This window comes from Alligator mississippiensis, chromosome 9, assembly GCF_030867095.1.
Source record: "Alligator mississippiensis isolate rAllMis1 chromosome 9, rAllMis1, whole genome shotgun sequence".
Lineage (NCBI taxonomy): Eukaryota > Metazoa > Chordata > Crocodylia > Alligatoridae > Alligator > Alligator mississippiensis.
The window spans coordinates 48,282,439-48,307,333 of NC_081832.1; the positions used below are offsets into that span (position 1 = coordinate 48,282,439).

At 41.1% G+C, this 24,895-nt stretch overlaps 1 protein-coding gene across 1 annotated transcript in view; it reads right to left on the bottom strand.

The window, feature by feature from the left end:
- Positions 1-296: 296 nt before the first annotated feature.
- Positions 297-24,895, bottom strand: part of GABRP (gamma-aminobutyric acid type A receptor subunit pi) — a 39,897-nt gene continuing 15,298 nt past the window's right edge. Inside the window, exons 2-10 of the mRNA XM_006269701.3 lie at positions 24,139-24,240; positions 19,662-19,780; positions 15,860-15,927; positions 11,643-11,860; positions 10,879-10,961; positions 6,943-7,080; positions 4,883-5,035; positions 3,963-4,156; positions 297-3,058 (exon numbers count right to left, since the gene is read on the bottom strand). Of these exons, the coding sequence (XP_006269763.2) occupies positions 2,744-3,058; positions 3,963-4,156; positions 4,883-5,035; positions 6,943-7,080; positions 10,879-10,961; positions 11,643-11,860; positions 15,860-15,927; positions 19,662-19,780; positions 24,139-24,194 (1,344 nt within the window). The 5' untranslated portion in view covers positions 24,195-24,240 and the 3' untranslated portion in view covers positions 297-2,743. The remainder of the gene's footprint in view (positions 3,059-3,962; positions 4,157-4,882; positions 5,036-6,942; positions 7,081-10,878; positions 10,962-11,642; positions 11,861-15,859; positions 15,928-19,661; positions 19,781-24,138; positions 24,241-24,895) is intronic.

Here is a 24,895-nt window from a genome sequence, read left to right on the forward strand (position 1 = left end):
TCACTGCGGAGGTGACTAGTTAGCTTCATAGTAAAGCATCACTGTCTACATGTGCTCCTCTATTAGGTAAGAGTAAACTAATTAACTCCACTGTAGGCCTTAATTACTCCATTGCAATGCATGTGTAGATGGTGACTGGGGCTGGCTGCCCAGCTGGCTGCCTCTGCAGCATGTTGACCTGGGAGGGAGCAGCTCCAGGCTGGCAGCATTTACACATGCACCCAAGTGTGAATTACACCAGAGTTCATTTCATTGCATTAATATCACATGTAGACATACCCCCAGACTTCTTCCACTGATTTTCAATCAATTTATTCTAATTTTGTTACTCAGTTACAACAAAACTAATTTCTCCCAACAATATTTATTTTAATCATCCCATTTAGGTTTTTCAGTCATTATATTAAGTAAAACAAGAAAAGATTCATACTAAAATTAAGTATAAAAAACTTTATGACTGACATATGCTGTAGAAGCTAAACAACAAAGGAAAAGACTGTTGTTCAGGTAATCAAACAAAGAATAGAAGCATTTGAGAGCTTATTCAATGTAATTCCAGGGAACAAGAAAACCTTTTTTTTTAAAGGCAGGAAGAGGTAATCCTTATTGTGATTAAACATCTTTCTGATTTACTTATTGTGCTGTTTGGCCTTCTCTTCAAGGATAGAAATGGGATTGCCAGCCTAAGAATTCAAAAATATATATCCGATTCTCTCAAGCATTTTAAATACATATTTTGGGTTATTTTCATTTAATCCTTGCTTTTTGAGCATTTATACTTTAGGCTTAAGCTTTTATTGGCAACTAGAAAGACTAGAAAATTACAGTTTGCAAAGTGGACTGAACCTTGTATCTTTCTTTATTCCCCATCTTTTCAGTTTGTATGTGTAAGCAATTTGTCATAGGTATACGTTATTGCATGAAGAGCACATTTTAGTGCAGATGAGTGGTGTCAGCATGCACAAACTGCTCAGGTACAATCTCATCTTGGTACGTACATCCAGGTTACAGGGGGCATGTACAAGATAGACTTGCCCAAATAGACTGGTGCACACATATTGGTGGGGGGGGCAGGATGTGTAGGGTCCAATTTTAGGCTAGGTACAGATGTTCAAAAAGCCCAAGGCAGAAGTGATCTAAGTTTTGTGCTTTGCTCTAAATGCCCTAGGTTAGGTTGGGAGCAAACACAACACACATTTGCCATTTGGGGGTGAGGCTGCCTGCACTAGTCAAGGCTGGCAGGTTAGGGGCACTCTTGCACACCTCCCAGCAGGCTGCCAGAGAAGGCCAAGCTTAGCTGAGTTGGTGGTCAGCAGCAGCAGGGCAGGAGAGTGCCCCCCCACCACCCCCAGTTGTGCTGGCTTGGGTTTGAGGGCTCTGGGACTGGGGCCATGCCTGGGCTCACTTTGTGGGGGCCTCTGCTCCCCACCCCCCTCCATGCCCAGCTGCTACTGCCAGCTGTGCGGCTCACAGTTGCACGGTCCTGCCTGTGCCTCTCAGTGGCTGCTGGGCTGCAAGGGGTGGAGAATGTGGGAGTGGAAGCTCCTGCTGTGTGGGCCTGGACCTGGCCACCCCAGACCTGAGTCAGCATAGCTGGGAGATGGGATGAGCTGGATGCCCTTGTATACAATTTGTAAGGCAGGGATTGTCTGGGGGCAGCAAAAGCTGAAGCAGGGCTGCTCTGTGGGATGAATAGGGTTGTTTAGAGAGGAAAGTCACTGACTCACACTAGACCACAGCAGACCTGTATTGAAATGAAACCCAAGAGGCGCATTTACACAGAACTCTGTCGCTATAGCGATGTGCTAGTGACGTATCTCGTTGCTATGGTGACATAGTGTTGGCATCACAGTTTGGGCTGGCCAATGCTACGTTGCTGTATCAATGAGGTGCAGTAATAACTGTGCTGTAGGGGGCACATGTAGACATGCCCAAGGAGCAGGGCAAAAATGTTGGTTACAAAGCAAAGACATGCATTTGCTACATGGCATTCCTCATTTCTGAAGTGCTAAGGAACATGCATTGGTCTTTGACTTGTGAAATGCTTTGTTTTCCTTCAGGGATAAGACTGGGATTAATTAAGGGGCAGCAAGGAATAAAGGTATGTTTGTCTCAACCTGCAGGAGCTCAGTGCTCTAGCACAGCCTTGCACCCTTAAATAAGGAAAGTCAGTATGACAGACCTGCTTCTTTCTATAATCATCTCACTAATGCTCCTTTACTTTTTGTTGCTTGAACAGAAAGAGCTATTGAGGCAGCAGTGACAGTTCCCCTATTACTTTTTTTTCTTGGAAACACAAAATAAAAATAAAATCTAAAATGCTCTTGAGGATCTAAATTAGGCATTTCGATAAAGCTGATCTCAAACTTTTCCAGTAACTGTCATGGTTTGTCATCATCCTAGTACTTCAGCTCTCTTGCTTAAGCTTCCACACAGATTAGATCATGGGCACTGGGATGCGCTGCATTGGAAAGTACATTTGTAGCACTGGGCCCCAGCACAGAGACTTGATAAAACTGTGATGGGGAGACCAGAGTAGCAGCCACAAATGATGAAGTACTGATATTTCTGTACAGTAATGAATAGTAACCACACATGTTATCATGCTTCTTTTTAGCAATACAGGCAACACCACAAAACATTTTGTTTTGTGTTCACTTCAGTGAGGTTAATGCATAGGTACACTGTAGCAATAACAGGATTCCTACATCTTTGCAGTGTCAGAACAAAAAATGACATTTTTTTAAAAGTAAAGATAATAAGCCCAATAAAACACATTGACCAGCATGAAAAATAAAGGGAAGAACAATTTTGAGTAATGATCAACATTGCTGGGATTCTGAATAGTGAAATAGTTGATGATCCTGTGCATTTTGTTCCTCAAAGCAAACTTAATCTTGTCATGGGTCTTCCTGGTTAGATCACCATAGTTGACATTATCACTGGAGATCTCAATGCTAGTAAAACTTATGCTCCGCTTATAGTTGGAGTCAGAGCTGTTGAGGATGTCAATGATGTTAACATCTTCAGTTTCTTTGCAATACTCCTTTGTAGATCCCTGGAAGATTACAGAATGCATTCAGTGTTAGAGGGTGGGATTTGGGTATACCCTGGCTCAGTGCATCTTCTTCCCTTTGGTGGCTGCTCCCAACAGAATAAGGACTAGATACACAAATGGATATAGGATTTAGGTGCCTAATTCCTCCTGGCTGAGTTTTGAAATAAATGACTGATTCCTCCTTCATGCTGACTTAGGTGCCTAACTTTAGGGAGACCCTCTGTGAAGCCCAGAGTTGGGTACATATGTTCTAGAGACCCCTGAGATTTATGACATTCCACTCCCCTCTGGGTCTCCTACTTGTTATTTTAGACAGGTCCCCACTAGGATTGCTGGCTTTATGAATCCCATTCTCAGATGTCCAACATTCACCAACTCAAGGCTGATGATTTTGCTATAGTGGCCAGGTGACTTGAATCCCTTTCTGGATTAGAGATTACCACTGCTGTTGATTAAGGGCCAAAGTGGCAGAAGCCTGTGCATTGTACCTAAAGGTTTTGCCCCTGTCAATGCTCCAGGTTGATGCTGCTGTTACACATGAAATCTAGACATGCAGCAAGAGCCATTCTTCTCAATCATACCCCACTGTCATGAAGCACCAAAACATTACTTGTAGGTCTCCTGTCCAAACACTAAGCTTGCCCAGCCCTACTTAATTTATGGAAGCTCCTGGGAAACAGTCTGCTTCACAGTTGCAGGATAAAAGGGAAACAGTGCTAATGAGGATTCATGTTATGTGACTGACAAACTGGTTTTTATGCTCACCACAGAAATAAGTAATAAAACAAAAACAAAACAGTCACGCAGTTATTATTCTGTTAATAGGAAGACTACTGGATAGCCAGTTCTTGAGTACCAACTCTTGTTGATCAAGCATGACCTTACTCCTTAAGACAGCTCATACCTGTTGAGGTTCTTGTGTTGCACATTTTTGTGATGAACTGTAGTGAGCAACAGCATATTCCACCAGGGCACCAAAAACAAAACTGAAGCAGATACCAAGGTAAACGTCAATGGCTTTTATGAAACAGTTAGTTTTAGATAGTGAGGTCCGAGAGCCAATCATCAGAGTTGTCATCGACAGCACAGTTGTCACTCCTGTAAGGCAGGGAAATAAATATCTTCGTATACCATGGGAAAGCATTTCATTGGCACTGCAGGAAATACAGTACTAGATTCTTGTGCTCATTGTGGTGTTGTTTGCACAGGGAGCTGAACACCTTACAAATCCAAATCTTTCACCTACTCCTGTTTTGGGAACTTTGCACAGATGGAGACAGCAAAAAGTGCAGCCATCAACCCTTGAGAAGGGCCCCAATCACATACAGATTATGTGTTTGTATAAATCGCCAGACCCTTTCCTGCTCTATCTCTTTAGCATAGTTGCAATAGGAACTGGGCTCCTTTTGTTTTATCTCCAGGTGCTGCAAAAATGCCCTTGCTGGGAGAAGGTGCATGTGCACTATCTAACCTAATGTGACTTCTTGTGATGATAACCCCGGTGTAGGAATCTTGGTAGGTGGAGACAAGCCAGATGTGGCGGGGCAGGATGTACCTTGTTTTCTGTATCGACATGGAACCCTGGCCCTTCAGAGTTTTGGTGAACAGAAGGGAAAACTTTCAACAACAAAAACATACTCCTCCATGTGCCTTATGCTTCTCATCTGGCTCTCCTCCATGTATCAAAACAGAAGCTTGATTAGGCCCTCTTTGCTTATTGCTATTTATTTCCTGGCTAGCCTAAGGAAAGCTGTAATTTTGCTGAACATCAGAGGCCACCTGTCTGTCTGTGCCTGAAGTGCCCTTCTACAAACAGCAGCTCACCAATGCAGGTTCTTGCAGGAACTGAATCCAGGCTGATCCAAAAAGACACCCAGGACAAGATGACAAGCAGAGTAGAAGGGACGTAGGTCTCCAAAATGAAGTAAAGGACATTTCTTCGCAGTTCAAAGTGCAGAATCAGTCTTGGGTAATTGCCTATTGGGAAAGTGATGACAAATGCCAGGAAAGTAAGATTTCCATCCGGGCTGAGAAGGATTCAGACATAGCAGAGATCAAGCTGTCATCTGGTGATCTGGCCCCACTTATCTTTTATTTAACAGTATATAGCCATTTCTTAAACAAGAACAACATATAATGTAAGTTAACAATACACCCCAGCAAAAAGTATTTAAGTTATCATGCAGCTTGTTACAGGTTTTCAACCTGAATCTGTTCTTTCTTAGTGCTCTTCCATAGCCTAGAGAAGAGCTGATACTTCACAGGGATGTTGTCAGGTTAAAAGTCTGATTCACTGCTCACTAAAGGGAACAGTGGACTTTCCATTTACCTAGAAGGCCTATGGGTACTACTCCACTATAATAAATCTACAGGATCAATTCATGCTGCTTGGTAACTGCTTGATGGCGCCCAGTCTACTTCGTGTTTAGTCAGTTTGTCATGCAGCTAGCTGAGGGTGTAGTACCTGAGTTGAAAACACTGCAGGAGGTAAGTATTTGGCATTTAAACACCAGAATGTTAAAACAAGGAGGAAAAAGAAATAAAAATATAAAGAGATAGAGACATTTTTCTAATGTTCTGGTGCTGTGGAGATTTTATTTCTCAGAAATGCTACGTCTCAGGCTAAGCATGATCTGACAGCAACCCTATAAATGAATAGGGCCTCAATGACATGTTTATCTAAGGACAAACTCTTCACATGCTGTAAATTGATATAGGTCCATGGCTTTCCATGGTGCAGTATTAATTTGCATTGGCTAAGGATCTGGTCCATAATGACTTTAAGGCTACGTTAACATGCTTGGTACAATAAATCACTACGTTAAAAATCAAGGATGGTGAGGGATTTGGTGCTGTGGCTTAATAACAGCCCACAGAAACTTGATCTCTTGTTTGAACTTATGAGGCTGGCAGGAAATGGAAACATCATGTGGTATAGTTCTAAAACCAGGGAAAACAGAAGTTGTCTTTGATGTTACAGCTGGTCTGGAGACTGTGCTCAGGGACTCCAAGTTTTTCCTGTACCATAGAACTGCTGCAACACATGCTTCAAATGATAAGGTAAAATGCATGTATTATTTAGCGTCTATAGGCATCTATGTATTGTATAGCATTCTAGACAGAAGGTTATTCCTGGTAAACACGAATCACCACAGTTGGAACACAAGCTGTGTAGCAGTTTGCATGGTTTTTTATAGTTGTACTCTTAAATACAAATCCCCTTTTAAAGAAAGACTGTGAGGCCATATCTTGGTAGGATCTGAATACAGATTGTCAAAAACCTGGATGCTGAAAACACTTCAGCCTTTCTTGTTCAGCACTCTGGAACATGGTTCATTTTGAAAATCTAGTCACTTGAGGATGGATTTTTTTTCTCTTCATCATCACATATATGATGTGACAATACAGATCGGCAGGTATGCCACCTGAGAAATAAAATGGACTACAAATAATGCAGCCTCATTTCATCAACATAGAAGCATCTTTTAGAAACCAAGGAATGTTTAATATGTTAGTTTTGATCGCAGTTATTGTGCATGTTATCTGGAATACCCAGTGCAATAGTTATAGTTTGCAGACATGGAAGCAGGATCTATGGGTTTGATGCAATAAAATGAAACTATATCAATTGGATTTCAGGCAGGTAACAAACCCCATATTTTCCACTTGTTACAGGCCATCTTGAATGAATTTGATTTTGCCACCTGACACATCCCTTATTCTTGTTGAAGAGATGCTACTGTCTGTTCTCCAACAGAGCTAGGTCTGCTAAGAGTTCACTGCTTAGGTCCTCTCAGCTCAAAAGATGTTGCTGCATAGAGGGAAGAAAAAATGATAGATACTTATGACATACACATTTTTGAGGTTCCAGTTCCCTGCTTTACCTGTTTCCTGCTGGGACCTTGTGACTAGGGTATAATAACGTTCCACAGTGTACTGAGACAGACGGAGATTTTCCAGGCCTCGGACTGAATCATTTCCCCTCAGCCAAGTGAACACTACATCATTTCCATCATATCCCCCTGCAGAGATCATAAAAAATATATTCATTACTGTTATGAACCAACCAGTGCATTTTTGTCATACTGCCCTCTGTTGGAGAGACTCAGAAATGTTCAGCTATGGCGTTCTGGGTATCAGATGGACACAAATTGTGTCATGACTTTAAACTGTTAGCTAAAATGGACAGGTTTGGAGTAATCATGTTTTTACTCTAATGGATCAAATTTAGATTGAAATTTGCATAGGGTAATGGCAAACTTGCATGTGAGGCAGTGGAGTATCAGTTCCCATTTTGCTTTATTTGCATTCAATATTTAAAAAAAAAAATTCTAACATTTTTAAAAATGAGGAAACTTTTCTCGGCCCTAAATTGTTTGAAAGCACGTAGATAAGTATTTGAAATGATTGTAAGGCATAATTACTTCCATCGTACGGCATCACAGTGGATGAGCTGATAAAAACAAACAGTGACACACTGGTGTACCTACCCCTTCCCAGAGATCTGGAATCAAACTTGACCAGGCCTTTTTTGAACATCAAATTTTAGGATAGATTTTCTTTTCCTTTAGGATTTTGTATGAGCTTGTATATGGAATTGCTAAACTGTTATAAATATAGCTATTCTCCTATGTTGTCATGCTATGTTCTCATGGCTGTCTACATAGTATATGGAAGTATCTGGCACAGATGCCCTGAGTCAGCTCTGAATATATTATATCTAGAACCAGAAGTACAATATCTATGTTAGCACAATGTTGTGCATGGAGAAATAAGCCCTGCTTTCCAAAAGTGCTAATTAGGCCAGGTTCCCTGCTGAGCTGATGTGGCTACACTGTTTCCAGGTCCAGGGCTACTGTACATAAAGGTGGGTGTCTGCATGGTGTTGCCTTTGGTTGTACCATATAGATATACCCTTTCCCACTGATTTTGAAGCTGAACTCCCTTCCGTGAAAACAGTGGGTCCAAGCTGGGTGTGTCTACATGTGCACCCTATGGAGCAGTTGTTACTGGGCTGTCATTTAGTACTTGCTTTAGGAAGCACTAAATGACAGAGCAGTAACAGCTGTTACTGCACTGTCTTGGTGATGCACAGTTATATTTAGTAGCTATGTTGCTGTAGTGACACACTATAGCGAGGTAGTTTGTTGCTTTGGCAATATAGCATTGGCATCACAGTTTGTGCCTGCTGATGCTACATCACCATAGTGCGTCACTCTGGTGACATAGTGTCACGTGTAGAAGAGCCCACTAAGTCTTAAGATGGTGCACATCACCATAGCTGCTCACGCTAGCTAAAATTCTGGCCCTGGGCATTTAAATAACAATTAGCTAAATGTTTTAATTTAAATAGTCTAATAATCACAATACAATAATTTAATAATTAAAGGAATTATTTAAATAATTTAAATGGCCACAAATTGAAATGAGCCATTTTTGCAATAACCTGAATTTGCTGCTTAGTAGCCATCCAGCTCAAACAAGTCACACTAATTTGGTAAACAGGCCCATTACTCTCATTAATTTGATTCTTTTAATTAATGTCAGGATATGAAAAATGACTGGTGACTCTCATGCTGATAGCCACCAGTTCATGTCTTTTAGGAAAAATAAACCTACTTTCAACTCTGTTGTTTGTCTAATTGTGTTTTCTATTAGACACAAATTACTGGTGCTTGCATCTGATGTGCTCTTCAATTATGTGCACAGGGCCTGATTCCCAGGGTACAAATCTTAGGCATGTGACTTTTCAAAGTTTCTGGCAGTTTTGTAATAATGACAATTGTGGTTACTGAGGGAAACTTTATAATAAATGATAGATGGTTGTTAATTCGTCTGGCATATATTTAAATAGCATTAATTCCAGGCATTTATCCTAATGAAATCTCTAGTTGGCAATGTGCATGTAATTTCACTGGAATTATACAGCAACTGAGCATGACGTAGGGCCCAATTACTTTTAAAAAAGGCTGAAATCAGCTACACTTGAAAAGAAGAGGCCAATCATTATTATTTCAGGTGCTATTCTTTGTAATAAAGTTAATCATGATGAACTAATATGATTTTAATGTGAAAATAATATGCGCTTCCATAGGAACACTGTTCTAGTAACTGGCAAGTCAAACCTGGTCTTTAAATAATGAGATTCCAGACAGTTCCTTTTGTGACATTAAATGGGAGACGGCTGATGCTTTTTTTCAGGGATTCAGAAGTATAGCAGCAAGAAAGACTGTACTGTTCATGTCCTCCTTTTTTGTGATGGGACTGGTGCCTTGTTCCTCTTGAAGTGCAGCTCAGAGACATTGTTTCAAATGCTGTATTTAAGGAACACTCAGGGAAGACGGATGAAAGATGCGCAGTTTGAGACAGTGAGCTGGGAAGTATGAACAGAGCTTCCATTACAGGTTGGGTGGCAGCTCCCACTGTTTTTGTTCTTGCATTATTTGGGCAAGTCTTTAACTGTATTGAGATATTCATGAGTTGTTGCATCTGAGGGATGTTCCCTTCCTCAGTTATGGATATGTCCAAGTGCACAAAGACTGAGAAAAAGGCCTGTCTACACAAGAGATATTTGGCCTCTTGAGACTCTGAAGCAGAAATATTCCTTCTTGAAAGCTATATTGTATTTGTGAAAACCTTTTGGTGCTCTAAGCTCTTCTGGAAACTATTATTTGATGACTGGGTAATTGTCTCTTGTTCAGTTTTGCAATATCTTGGCCACTGAGATTAAATAACCAAGAAACAGTCCTTCTCCGGAATTCCTGATCCAGAAGGGGTGTCCCCGGTGTATTTTGACAGCCCTGTTCATACAACAGTTGCAGAATTGGGTCCCCACACTTGTCATTATTTATGTTACTGTGACAAAGGGCACAGATGAGTAAGCTCATCCTGTTCCTTCCTGAGTTAGGACAGACTTTAGCTTCAGCAAGCAACAAACCTTTAATACATCACCTCCTACCTCTCTGGCACATGTGAAAGATGCTTGGCCGAGTGCACTGAAGACAAAAGTCCATTGTTTATTCCCGAGGCAGAATTAGAAGCAACATTGCAAGCAGAGCACTCAGTATTCCATTAAGGATACCAGCTAACTGTAGATGTGGGACTTTCTTAGTTATGTAGACAATGCCCATTACAAGTCAGTGAAAGTATTTGCAATGCATTTGCTTAATTCATCAGTAACTGACATATCTATTACTATGGAAAACAATCAAGTCAGTCATTATACTCTTACAGCCAAATTTTGCCTTAGCCATTCCTTTTTAATTTTCACAAGTGCACGTGTCTGTCTTGCTCAAGGGCATTTTTTAACATGTACACTCAAGGTAGAGACAGGCCTGAGCACAAACACAAACGTGGCTTGCCTAGTGCAAATGGCATGTGGCATGGATGGTAACTGAATGATCTTTTGAAAAGCTGGGTCCTATTGTACACCTGCTGTACCAAAGCACAGTCCCTGAAGTAATATACTTAAAAGCTGGAGAAAGATGCTATACTTTAATTCTTTAGGTGAAAGATTGAAATATCTGTTAGCCTTTGGGAGAAGATACTATTTACTGTCATCCCAATTGGTGTGGACTACACCTGGGGACTAGGGTGACAGGTACATTGTATGCCATGTAATAATGATCCTATTCATTTGAGGAATTGAGATGAGTTGTTTTCCTCTTGAAATATTTCCATATTTGCAGGGACAAAAGTGCATTTCGAGAAGACTACATTAGCTGAAGTCAAATATTTGAAATGGACACCTACATATGAATAAACATGTTTAAAATGAGCCAGGGAAATATTTTCAGTCTTCTGTAGAATGTTATACTTACAGCTTTCCAGCTGCAGTTTACACATCTGAGTGTCCATGGGGTATTTTGACAGGTCCATGTTACATGCAACAGTAGTTGTGATTCTACAAAGGGAGAGAGTGTAGAAGGGTTTCAATAAAAGCATGCTGTAGAATCTCTCTATTTTTATAACAGATAACAGAGTTATGTCTTTTAGATAACTGACTTTGGAAGTGAATAGACTGATAGAACCAGAGAGGTACCACTAAGGTACAAATTCTGATCATGGCCTAATCGGCATTGCTCAGGAGTTCTATGGTGTAAATAAGGATCCTAGGTGTGTGGGAAATTTAGCAGCATAAGGCACCAGTGGTGTTAGCTAAAGGACCATGTGCCCTGATCCCTACAAATCATACCTGCTGGTTACCAAGGCTTGTAGACGTATGCTTAATTGATTTATTTTTTGTTTTATTGTCTTCCCACTGGCTGCTTAGATCTGATAGTTTTGTCCACCTGTTATATCATGTTTGTAAGCTCTCTGGTCAAGTACCATATCAGATGCTGTTGGTCTGTACAATGACACAATAGGGGGCCCTGATCCTTAAACAGGATTCCCAGATATTATGACGAGACATATAACTGACAGCTTAACTGTGGTGGCTGTGAGGGTGAGATAAAGTAACATAAAAATTGGAGGCCTTTTGATCCCAGAGCTCTTATTAACCATAAATCATACACCAGGCTACATACATTCTGGTCTCATGTCATTTAATAATCTATTGGTCCCCAACAGCACACTGACTTACCTTAAGGCATACAGGACAGTGCCATTAGAGAATAATCTTATCAGGCGATTCCCCACTGTTACATCATGCAGAAAAGACCTTTTGGACTCCACTATATATGTGTCAGGTACCCAGAGGAATTCCACCAGACGGGCATCCAGAGTGAAGCTCTTGTTGCCGTGAAAAACTAGGCGGGGATCTGTCCATCGCTGCCGCAGGTATATTGTAGCAGTGTAGTCCTAAAGAAGAAAGAAAGACACAAGAAGATACTCAGTAACAGCAATATGAAGGTGTTAATGTCCAGTTTCTAAGAAATAAACTCATTCATGTGGTTGAACCATAGTCTTCAAAATCTAGCCATGTATTTTTCTTTGATACCAAAAGCGCTGTCTCAGTCATAATCAGTACTAATTGTTGTCTTTCCCAAAGGTTATGGAAATAGTGCAAAAGATAGCTTATATATAATTTTAACAGCTAAAAACTCAGCTTAGAACGTACAGGACAACAGTGGTAGATTTTATTTATAACCTTCATTAATTATGTTTGCATAACTTATTTCTGTTACTGATATCCCTGCATGTTTTCTTTGAAAACAGTAGGTACTAACATACTACTATACTACTTAGATTTCTATTATGCTTTTCACCAAAACCTTAAACTGTTTAAGGAGTCAGTAAGTATCACAGCCCCATTTTGCAGCGGATAAAACAGAAAGGTTGACTGGATTACTTCAGGCCACATGTGAAATCAATTTCATATTAAAATTCAGCCATGATATTTCTTCCAAAATGGTATAGGTACCATATAGATATATGATCATGAAACATACAGATAGCCAAAATTAGGGAAAGCAGATAAGCAACTGCAACTTATTTAGTCTTACATCAAGACTTAAAGTTCAATAAACAATGTAGTCACCTGAATTTAAACTATTCACTCTACTGGAAGTCCATCATTTGTTTATGACACTCAAGGGTATTGTGCAATATATACAAAATATAGAACTGGGACACAGGCAGAGTGTGTGTGTGGCACCTGGCAGATTAGTGAGGGGACAGACAATACAGTGGCAGATAGGGCAGGGAGCAAAAAGTAGGGCAGCAGATTAGACAGAGAACACAGGGCAAGGAACAGAAAATAGAACGGTAGATTGTCCAGGTGAAGGGACATGGAGGGTGTGGGACTAATTTGTGGCAAGCCTGCTAAAAAGATTACCCCCCAAATGCTATAGAGAGGGCCCAATGGTGGTGAGTAGAATAATGCTGTTCTTTGGAAGTGTCACATAACTCAGTAGTAACGGTAGTCTTAGTCTGGTGAGCAAAGGTTTCAGTTTAGGTAAAAAATTTAGGTAGATGAACAACTCCAAAGCCTGTCTTGCAGGAGAAGGAAATTTAATCACAGTTTCCAGTCATAGTTCATCTTGGCTTTGCTATCTAGTCTGTTTGAAAGCCCCCAGACATTTCAGGTTGATTGAAATATTCTTATACTGCCCTCTGACAAAGCAAGAAGCTGAGCTCAGGTGCAAAGAATACAAAGTAAGTCTTTACTAAGCCTTCTGGACACAGATAGGACCCTTAAGTAGTCCCCAGTCAAATGCAGTTTGTGAGGCCTGGTATTTCTGCAAAGGTTGTCTCTAAGTTCTGGTCTGGACTTGGTAGTTATGGACTAACAAAAACTGTTGTGTAGTAGTGCTGTGCAGCATTAAGCTGCTACCATGCTACAGACTGCATTTCTGTGGTTGGGGAGGAATTCCTTATGATTTAGTATAAATTTTTTAATGTGTTTTGGTGTAAACGGTGCCAAATAAATATCAGATATCATCATATTATCTTTACTCTTCAAATTTTATGCCCAAATTGTTAGGAGAAAAAAAAAGATGTCCTATTTCACCACTTAAGTGAATGAAATGATGCACTTCTATGAGTTTCTGTGCACTGAATTATTAATACTGATGATGAAGGTGAAAACCTTGGGGTCATTTCAATTATTTATCTAGCTATAGAGCATGCCTCTGTAATGTTCTTCTTGACACCAGGGGAATTTGGGCAGGATGGTGAGGAGAAAACTACTGTAATATGGGGCTATTTTACAAGGGCCTTTAATTAGAGCTGTGCGAATAATTGATTTTTTTGGTTCAGTGGCCAAACTGAGAAACCAGAAAAAAGAATGTCCAATGACATACTTTATTTATCATGGTGGTGGTGAGGAGGAGTGGAGGAGGTGCAGAGGCATGGGTTGAAAACCTTATTAAAAATTAAAGGAACCCAAATTTCAAAACAGAAAGTCAAACTGCTTGTTTAAAAATCTCAGAAAGGAATAGTTTTGGTTGACCCCCAACTGTACTTTTCAGCAACTAAACTCATGAAATAAAAAGGTTCTCAGCCTTTGATAATAGGAATGGACCAGAAAAGTCTGCATAAGGAAAATTCCTTCTGGTTAGTTTCCTTTTCTATTTTCCCTAGGGATGGCAGTCTTGCAAGCCCTCTGGTTTCCAGAGACTGCTCAGCTTTAACCCACTTTACTCCCCTATCATCTCCAAGCTGAAAAGAAGGATTGGAGTTGGCTTCTTCTAGAAGAATGTGCAATGCCATTTCTAAACGACTAAAGGGGATGCTTCAAGGGAAAGGGAAAGCGAGATTAAATGCTACAAATGGGATGGGGGGTAGGGGGGTGGGAGTGTCCAAAGCTTGGTGTCTAAAGTGGGTATTGTCCAAAAATCACAGGTTTGGGCGCCATCATTTTGGACAGCCAACCCGAGTCATTTCAAAGGGACTTGGGTTATAAAAATGGCTGAGTCTCAATCGAGCTCTTTTTGCCATTCCTGTTTAGCTTAGAAATGATAGGCTATTATTACCTCACTCTCTGAGAATTTCATAGCTAATAATACATTTTGTTCTTACAGGGTGCGTCTACATGAGACGCCGTGTTGCTGTAGTGATGAGCTAGGGTGATGTAGCTCATTGCTACAGTGACATAACATCAGAAGGCACTAACTGTGATGCCACTACTGCTGCTCAGTAGCAATGAGCTACTGCACAGTAGCTCGTTGGTATTGCACAGTAGGGTTGAAAAGGATCTGTGTGCTGTTGGGACTGTTCAGTACTAGCCAAAGCAAATACTAAATGACTGCACAGTGCCAACTGCGCAGTCAGGGGCATATGTAGACGTGCCCACAGTCTCCTTGAAGTTGATGAGCTGAGACATGAAGGCAGCAGGGGGGTATGTCTGAACTACAGTGATATGGAATTTAGAAATGTACTTCCCATAATCTCATGCACAAACTCCCTCTCTAGTTGTTTAATTTTTTGCCAGTAAAGTTACTACAGCCCCTTAAATTCCACTACTGCTCATGCCATCCTGACTGCTGACTATCCAGACATTGATCTCATGCTTAAGGCCTCTCAGTACCTGTTAACTAGGTATCCTCCCACTTAAGTCCCATATCTGGTAGGTGTGCTCACCTAACACACACCAACAGTACTGAGTTGAACAATAAACACACCAGCCATGATGATTTTCACTCAGAAACAGGGTGGTAATGCTGCCAACACTCACCTTCTATGGGACAACTCAGTGGTCAGAACACTCATCAATGAAATGGGAGAACTGGGTCCAATGCCTCTCTCAGCTGGAGAGGGTTTAAACCCACATCTAATTTCCAGACAAGTACCCTAATCATCAGGATATTGATTGGGCTTAGTGTCTGTGTATGTCTTTGAGAGAGACCTGCTTTCCACCCATTCTTTAACTTTGGTCCCAAAGACATAATGCTTGTGAATCCTGGTCTCACAAAGGAACCTAGCTGAGGGTTAGGCACTTCTGTCTGAGACTAATGGGGGATTTTTGACATATCATACTCTTTGGCATTACCTGTTGGCTATCTTAAACACCCTCCGTCAGTGGGCTGGCTCTCATGAATCCTATTCCTAAGTACTTTACCTGAGTTTTTGAATTTCACTTGTAGAGTCAGACACCTAAACATTAGGTGTGGCAATGAGTGAGATAATGAGGTGAGCATCACTAGGTCAAATTTCGTCTCTGGATCTAGGCCCAAGAGACTCACCTGAAGTCTGTGGCTGAGTCACAATGAGCACTCAAGAACAGGCATGCAAGATCTCTAATCACTTTTAAATATGTTGGCCCTGAACTCTGGTGCCTCAAGGTCAGATCCCCTTCAGGGCAGCTACATTCAGCTTACTTCATTCACCCCTATATTTAATTCAGATTATGTCACTTACCATGTCACTCTCTGAAATACTAGAAATACTTGCAACGTCCAGGCTCATTGCTATTTGAACAGGGTCTCCTGGAGAGGGACAGAAAAGATGAGATTAGAAAGAAGCAAAAAGTGAAAGCAATAGAAAGCTTTGGGCATCCAATTAAAGTAATGAGCCCTCAATCCTGCATGGAAGTTCATTGGCCCCATTCTAATTTTACATATGTGATGATCCCTAGTTGCCACTGACCCAAAACCTAGACCAGACGTGAGCAGGAGATTTTCAAAAGCCAATCAAAAGCTTACATCTGGGCTGCAGATAGAAGTCTTTGGTAGCCTCAGCAGGGGAAATCTTAAGATGCAATAATGTTGGCTATATGCATGAGCCACCACAGAATAATAGAAAAGTAGGGCTTGAAGGGACCTATCTTAAGGCAGGTTCATCCCTATCTATCTAAACACGAGCAGCTCTGTTGTGAAAAGATCAGGTACATTGCCCTCAAGTACCAACCCTCTAACCTGCCACAGGTAAACCAGGAGGATGAAGGCTCTGTTAATGTCCTGCCACCACTAGGACAGGAAATAGTCTCCTAAAAACACTTGAGAGTTCCAAAGAAGAGGATCATGTTCTGCCTACAGAGGAAGGCAAAACCCTCACAGTCCATGCCAGTCTTGACCGTGGGGTAAAGTTTCATCCTGATTCTAAATGTGGTTGTCTGACCCTGAGCAGGCAGTGGCTCACTAGGAATGTGCTCACACACATGTAATGGTAAAAATGCTTAGCTGCTTAATGGTACTTTTCATGGATAGATTTCAAAGCACTCTGCAGAAGTAGGTAAGAATGACCAGCTTCATCCTCATTTCTCAGACTCAGAAAACTGAATAATGGAGAGATTAAGTGATTTACCAAGAGTCACAGAGGGGGCATCTATACAAGCTGCCCACTGCGCAGTTGTTACTGTGCAGTTATTTAGTACTCACATAACCAAGTACTAGCATCCCGGCATGGTTGCCTAGTGACACTGTGCAGTAGCTTGTTACTACTGGGCAGTAGTGTTGTGTCACGGTTCATGCCCACAGGGTCTCGTGTAGACGCACCCAGAGTGAATTTTAGGTTTAATTCTAGAAAAGATCAGTTGCCCTTCCAAGATATATGACCTTGATGCTAATATATTACTGTGCACTGCAGTAAGTGTCTCATGAAGGTGCATCCAGGGTGAGAAAGAACTAGAGGCAGGAATAGCTATGGGGACCGCAATTCACACAGCCTGTCCTGAATGCAACACAGTGGAGGTCCTGGCTTTACTTCTCTCTGACTGCTGCACTGGACTCAGGAAGAGTGCTGCTGGTGCTTCCTTCTGTCCCTCAGTGCAGAAAGTTGGGATTTTGCCTCTTACAATTATTTGTGGGACACCTGCATAAAACCTGATCATTTAGGGATTTATAAGAGATTTGAGTATCTCATCCTTTGCAGCTCCAATCAACTGCTATTACTTTCAAGTAAACAATACTATTAACTGAAAATGACTGCTTGGAGTTAGCATGGAGACCAGTGCTGGGGGCCCTTTCCTCCTTTTGGAGTGCCGATTCCCTCCACATTCACAGCCAAATGCCAGCCAAGGAGGATCTAAGGAAACCTTTTACAGTGAACAAACACAGTGTTCCAGTGAGCTATTGTTTGCCAGCAGACGTAACGTTATGTTTTTTTTAATAATGTGGTATTCAGCTTGTTCTTCCTCCTAACTGCACACATACAGAGGACAAAGGGAGTAGTTGCAGAGAACTTTGCCAGGCCCCAGTCTTGGAAAGCTTCTCTCTTTGCCTTTCTCCTGGGGCAAAACTGAAACTCCCTTTCATCCAGTCCAGTTATCTGTTACTCTCTCTCTCTCCCTCTCTCTCTCTCTCTCTCACACACACACACACACACACGCACGCACACACACACACACACACACACACACACACACACACACACACTTACTTTTATATTAACATCAAGGTCACATATCTTGGAAGGGCAACTGATCTTTTCTAGAATTAAACCTAAAATTCACCACAAGAGGGCAGCTCTACCCTAGGAGATGACAGCTTGTCACTATAAAACAGCTCACTCACTTTTTGTTTATTTCTTTTTAAATAAGAGGATTACTTTAAAATGATGCACTAATAGAGCTGATTATTTTCTTCATAATATCATTATGAATGTGATCATTATTTTATTCATCAGATCAGAAACATTCCTTAACATTACTTCCCATCCATTGGGCTTGCTGTAAGTTTTGTGAAGGCCTACAAAACTGGGCCTAGAGAGCGGGGACATAATCCTGAGCAATGTTGAGCACCAGAAAATCAGCAGGATTTTTTTATACTCAGTCTTTCAGGACTAGGCACTTTACCCCTATCTATATACAACATGCCTATGTTTTCTCCTTACAGGACTTGCTTGGTCTTAAATTCTTAGTTCTCTACAATCTGTTTCTCCAGTTGTCTAACGATACTATATAAAATGTAAAACTTTCAAAAGGACTTCGGTGACCTAGAACCCATGTTCAACAGTTATTTAGGAACAGTACCTCAAAGACATTCAGGGATTTTCTTCCTATTTAAATGAATGAGGTGTAGGCACCTAAGTATCTCAGAGGATCTCAACTGTAGGTAACTTAGGAACCTGAATCCTAAAAATTTTACCCAATTTGTTATGAATTTGTTATCTACATGCTGACAGGCACAAATGGATTTAAAATTCTGTCTTGTAGCTTGTAGCCGTGTGCTCCATGTGACATATTTCAATGAAGAATTTGTCCTATTACTTGGTATCAGACATCGCAATCATTACTGCATGTTATTTCATTGTATCAGAGATTTATCACCAGAGATAGAAGGATAAAAGAAGATCAAGCTAAAAAATGTTAGCAAGCCTAATAATATTATGAGACATAAAAAGTTATAATAGCAGCTAGTTGTGATTTTTTGTTTCTAATTTTTTTTCTCAAAATCTAAGGCATAACCTATAGACAGCTCATTAGAAATTAACCAATTCAGTTCCACAATGGAAAAAAGTTCCCCCAAGACTGGGGTTAAACAGGAAAGAGTTTTGCAGAAAGAAAAATGCAACTGTTCAACCAGCCAAGGAACCTGGCTTAGTTCATTTGCATCCGGAATGATACTTCTAAAACTGATGCCAATTAAGAAAAACACACCACAGGGGCAAATTCTAAGCAAAGGGGTGGCATGGTATTAACAGCAGAATTTAGCCCAGGATATCTCATTTGCCAGACCTTATGCTGAGGTACTGAAACTTCTGAGCTTCATGTTCTTTATTCCACAAACAGTTTCTCTTGCAGTAATTTCCGGTTAAATACAAATAGAAAACAGAGTTGGATGGATTTAAGTGAAGGCAGGTACATGATAATGTAAACAGGTAAACTGGTAAAATTCAAACAGGTTCATGCTAAACAATACCCATGCAACATTTATTCCTTCTACATAAACATTACTGACTATATACCTTCTTTTGTAAAATATTAGAAAATAGGGCTGAAAGGGACCTCAAGTTCCCTTCCCTAAAGCAGGATCAACTATAACTAAACCATTCCTGACAGATATCTAACCTTATTTTATAAACCATCAGGAGGGGGATTCCACAATAGTTAATTTCTACCAGTTCTTAGATGTCCTTACAGTTATAACATTTTCCTGTGATATCCAACCTAAATGCACTTTGTTGCAATTGAAGGCCACTACTTCTTGTCCTGTCCATAGCTGTCATGGAGAACAGTTTACAACCTTTCCATTATCAGAGATTAAATGTTCATCTGACATACCACCAAAGTATGGCCTGAGATATTTGTTGTATCCCATTGTGAGGTTCTCAAAGCCAGGGAGGGATGTTGTGTCACTGCTGTGCAAGTCACCGTCAGTCTTTTGACCCAGCGTGCACCTTCTAAAATACAAATAGGTCTTGTTACATGTGGCACGACATGCTGGGCACATTTTCTGAGTAGCTGAAACCCTGTCATTTGCACATATATAAACAATCAAACAGGAACTCCAAAAAACACTAATTTTGACATTACTGAAGGCAGTCACACTTGATACTGCTATTTAATTTGTGTGGAAGAGGTAGACTGGGGCAAATCAGTACATTAATGAAACAACTCTAAGTTTAACCGTTTTGCCATGGTTTTGGTGAAGAATAGTTGATTATGGAACATGCTACTAAAGAAAACCTCATTATGAGCCAGTAACCAGTCACATGTTGACAGCTACATTTTGCTCATGGCTTTTTAATGATGATTCAGGTTCTTAGACTAAAGGCCAAGACCATAGTACATGAGCATCTCTCTAAACTGTAATAATTTCCCCCAGTATTTTACTGGTTTGCAGGTAGTAGCATATCAGTCAGAGACCAGGGTCCCTTGATGCCAGGTTCTGTACAAGAATAGCGAGATGGTCTCTGACACAAAGAGCTTGTAACTTATAAAAAGAATCAACAGGTCCTTTCACTTTGTACCATGGTGACAAGAGCTGGGTGTCTTTCATGACCCAAACATGAAAGGTTGTGTATAAGGTGCCTAACTTGTTGTAAGAGGCAAGAGTTCTTGTAGGCTATAGCTACTTTGTCAGGATAAATTAGGCACTTAAAGACTGCAGAGGATCTGACAAATCTGAGGCCTAAGAATATTTAATCATAATTTTGTTATGGATTTGTTATCCACACACGATACAGGCCCAAATGTATTTAAAGGTTATGGCCATCTGTTATCATGTGACATATTTCAGTGTAGGAGCTATACTATTTCATGATATTAGCTGTTGTGATTATTACTGTATGCTACTTACAGATGCCATGCATCTGATGAAGAAGGCTGATACCTATGAAAGCTCATGTCTCTCTAAATGAGTTAGTTCATAAGGTGCTACCCTGCCCTGCCTTCTGCTTGACTTCAGGCTAACATGGATAACTACCTCTCTCTGAATGTGGAAATGTATTTTAGCACAAAAAGGGCACTATTATTTAGGGCTTCATTTAACTCTAACAGAGGATGGTGGTGGCTGTTCTTTTCTCTTCTGGGACAGATAGGTATTGGCTTGGTCCAACTGGGAAAATGTCTCCTAGCCATGTTATGGGAACCCATCCTGTTGACTTTTTATGCTCAGAATCTTTCAGGACTAGGCACTTTACCTCTGTCTATATACAACATGCCTATGTTTTCTCCCTACAGGACTTGCTTGGTCTTAAATTCTTAGTTATCTATAGTTTCTTAATTCAAGTACAATATAGCTCTCATAGGAGACCATGGCTAGAGGGAGAGAGATGATCTCTTCAGTAGCCAGGGCCAACATGAAAGATTGAAGACAGAGATCTTGAACTGCACTTCATTCTCAATGGGAAAATTGCAGAAAAGGACGATGTCTTAAGGTAATGTTTTCACAATGACCTGTGCTCCTGCGTATGAAGTAAATACTCCTGTACTCTGCAGAAGGATCTCAGAGACATTCTACAGCTGTGAAAATATGTGCCAGACCAGGTAAACCTGTGGTGTCTTGTTGCATTTCTATGCAGGAATAAGTATTAAATAAAAAAAAGAATATTGAATAGATTTGGGTAATCATCTGTTGGGGTTTTTCGTATCTGTGACCTTTGGCTGGCAATAAGACCTACAATGACATAATAGGTCTGATCTGCTCCAGATCCTACCTTCAACTCCTGAAAAGGAAGGGTTGTTTCACTACTCATGAGGTTCACTAAGGACTTTGCTATTGCTGTGAATGTTTCACAGAATGTGATATACTACACAGAGAAGGAGACCCAACTCCAGAAGGAAACCCAACTCACTTGTCCTGTGGGACACCATTAAATACTAACTCTAGAAAGAGCAGGGACTTTACCTTAGGTTACCTGCATCCCAGGTTAGAGTTCTAACCAGTTGGCTATTCTTGGGGAATAGATGGATAGCAGCATAAAAACGTAGGGCAGGTAGAAGTCAGAATGCTGAAGAGGACTCAAGCAATTCCTTTGTGTCATCTACAGGTTAAGTGCTAAGCTTCTCTATAGCTGTTCTAACATATTAGTGAGTTTACTAAGTGCCTCAGGCTTTGTCAGCACCTGATGCCCTCTGCAGATCTCTTGCCCTCTAGCAAGCTTAAGTGAAGCTAGTTGTATTGCAGTCGCTTTATTGATCATGTGGCCTTCCCAGTCATTTGGAGCAGAGGGTTTGACATCTTAGCATTTAGGGTAATTTAGACATTTCTAAGAATGCCTGCTATAGAGCAAATGGAATGGCATCCTAGGCAGTGCCTTTTAACTTCAGCATCTAAAACTGCATCCTCCATTATGAAACACATACATTAATACACATTTTTTTCTTTCCACTGTCACTTTATGAGTATATTAAGCTGTGCTTCAAGCCATCAGCTCCTCCTGTTTACTAATTTCCTAGAAATGTTTTCTACTTTACTTGCTATTATTTAGTGGCAAACTTCCAATGTCAGACGGAGTGTGCCTGCAGCTAATATCAGCAGTAAAAAAGGAACATTACCTTAAGCCTCTGGAAAAATTGGTTTGGGAGGGGCAGATAGCAACCAATGCCAGAGCTTCTTAGCATTGAGCCAAGCAAGTAACACTGGCTAAGGCAAGCTGCTGCATTTCATCCTGTGGCTGTGAGATCAGAAATGGATCTGAGCTTCCATAGCCAGACAAGGGAATCAAGTCAAACTTCTTGGTCCAGAGGATTTAAGATGTAAAGTTTTGGTTCAGATCTATGGTTGCTGTTGATGTCAAATTCAGCATTCTGTAGGAGGCAATAAATCTGACATGGGGGCTATGAAGATAAATCAATAGTGCATGCCAGACACTCAGGTGAAAAGGGTCAGATAAATACCTTCAACAGATAACTATTAGCGGTGTGTGAAGTGGGCAATATTCGATTAAGATTTGGATTCAGCCTGATTCAGGGGACAGTGATTTGATTCACTGATTTGGATCACTGTCCTAATTTGATTCAGCTGAATCTGAAGATTGAATTCTGATTCACAGAATCAGCAATTCGGCCATAGACACAGCTTTATTTGTTTTTTCTACATACCTCGAGGTACCAGGTGTGGCTCGTGAGGACAGAGGCGGCTGAGATGGTGGGGCAGATGGAGCATCCCATGGGAGTGGGGGGGTCCCCTCGAGTGCTCGGTGGTGGACCTGGAAGTTGACCAGAAGTACTTCCGGTCCACTCTTGGGTCCGCTAGGGAATATGCAGGGACCCCCCCCTCATGTCCCTCTGGCTCAGCAATCAGCCATGGGGGGACCCCGGGTGCCCCTCCATACCCAAGAGGCACCAGTCTTTGAGCCAGGGGGTAGGGGGGGGGTCTACTGCCGAGAGTGTAGGGGACTCCCCCGTGCTCCTGTGGGATGCTCCATCTGCCCCCATCATCTTAGTATTCATGAGCTGTGCCTGGTACCTCAAGGTACATAGAAAAACCATATAAAGCTGTGTCTATGGCCAAATCATCGAATCTCTCCGAATCTCTCTGAATCGATTTGGAGGCTGCCGAATCAGGCCAAATCTCCTCCGTATCCAATCAGTGACCAAAGCTTTGCATAGTCCTAATAACTATCTATACCCAGCTAATCAGGCACAGCTAGGTCACATTCCACCGTGCTTTAATGTCTCAGTGTAAGTGGGTGGCCTTATATGTGTACAATTACACTTCTGCAACATGGATGTGACATGTTACCAGCTGTATTTGTGAGCAGCTAATTCTGGTTTGATGGTATTCTACATCCCATTACAAAGGTATACATTGCAACATGCAAGGCATGAAAATACTCCCAGTGCCAAAGGATACCCAGGGGTAAGCAGCGTGAAGTGCATCAGGTTGGTTCCTGAAGTTTCGGTGGAGCTTTATCTTCAGTTCTTATATGGATGGGTTTCATTCCCCCTGAAGCTTCCTATGGGTTTAAAATCTGAAAAGAACCCAAAGTCTCAAAGCAAATGTTATCTTATTATATATTACTAGACCCTCCCTGAAAACTGAGCATAAGTTAAGTTCACAGACCTTCCTAACTTTAAGTGATGGTTTCAGATTTCCTAGTGAAAGTTATACAAAACTGTAATCTATCTAGGGCTTGACCAGGTAAGGAAGGGCAGTGCCACCATGCCTAAGAGAACTGTACAGGCTATACTAGCCCTTGGGATGACCCAGCCTGCTCTCCTGAGATCTATGGAAGGGGAGCTGTAATCTGGACCATGACATGCTCACAGTTATCAATAACAACTCAGGCAATTGCATCATAAGAAAACTTACCTTTGAGTTGGAAGAAAAAGCCACATGCCGAACAAGCAAAAATATCTGGAGTACATTTCTCAAGGTTGTTTCTGTGCTGGCAACAATCCCTGTACCAATAATCTGTGAAACAGAAAAGAATGGGATGCAACTTAATAAAAATGATTTCTTAAATATATCAGATTTGGGGACTTGGGGGCAGGGAAGATAAAGAAGAACAAGAAGTTTTAATTCCTCCAACTCAAGCCTAAACTCCATGGTCTGATCCTGCAAGCTGTTTAGCACTCTTCGCGCACACTAATTCTCATCCCTTCTATCCATCTCATTTTAGTTTGCATCGAGGCCCAGTACCATAGTGTTTTAGCATCTCCCACGTAAAACAGATTAGCAACAATCAGGTCACTGGCAGATTTCATGGCATCTCTGGATCTGGAGTACAGTTGGAGTTGTGAATAGCATTCTGTGATGGTTTATCTTGGTTATGGTACAATAGCTTTATTACATAACAAGGCTTTTCAGCACTTACTCAATTTAATCTGACTCTGGATTTATCTGATTACTTTTTATCACAGGAGGGATTCACTGCCTGTCTGGACTGGGCCCGAAGCTCTGCTATACAAGAGTACTATGGTTTCTGTGCTGTATTGGATGCTGCCTGTAATCATTATATGATGGCCAGTAACTCGGCATTTGGTGCAGTGATGAAATCATTTAACTAAGAATTGGTTTCGTTGACTTTTCTGGGAGTGGAACTGAATACTGGCTTTCAGCCTTAGAG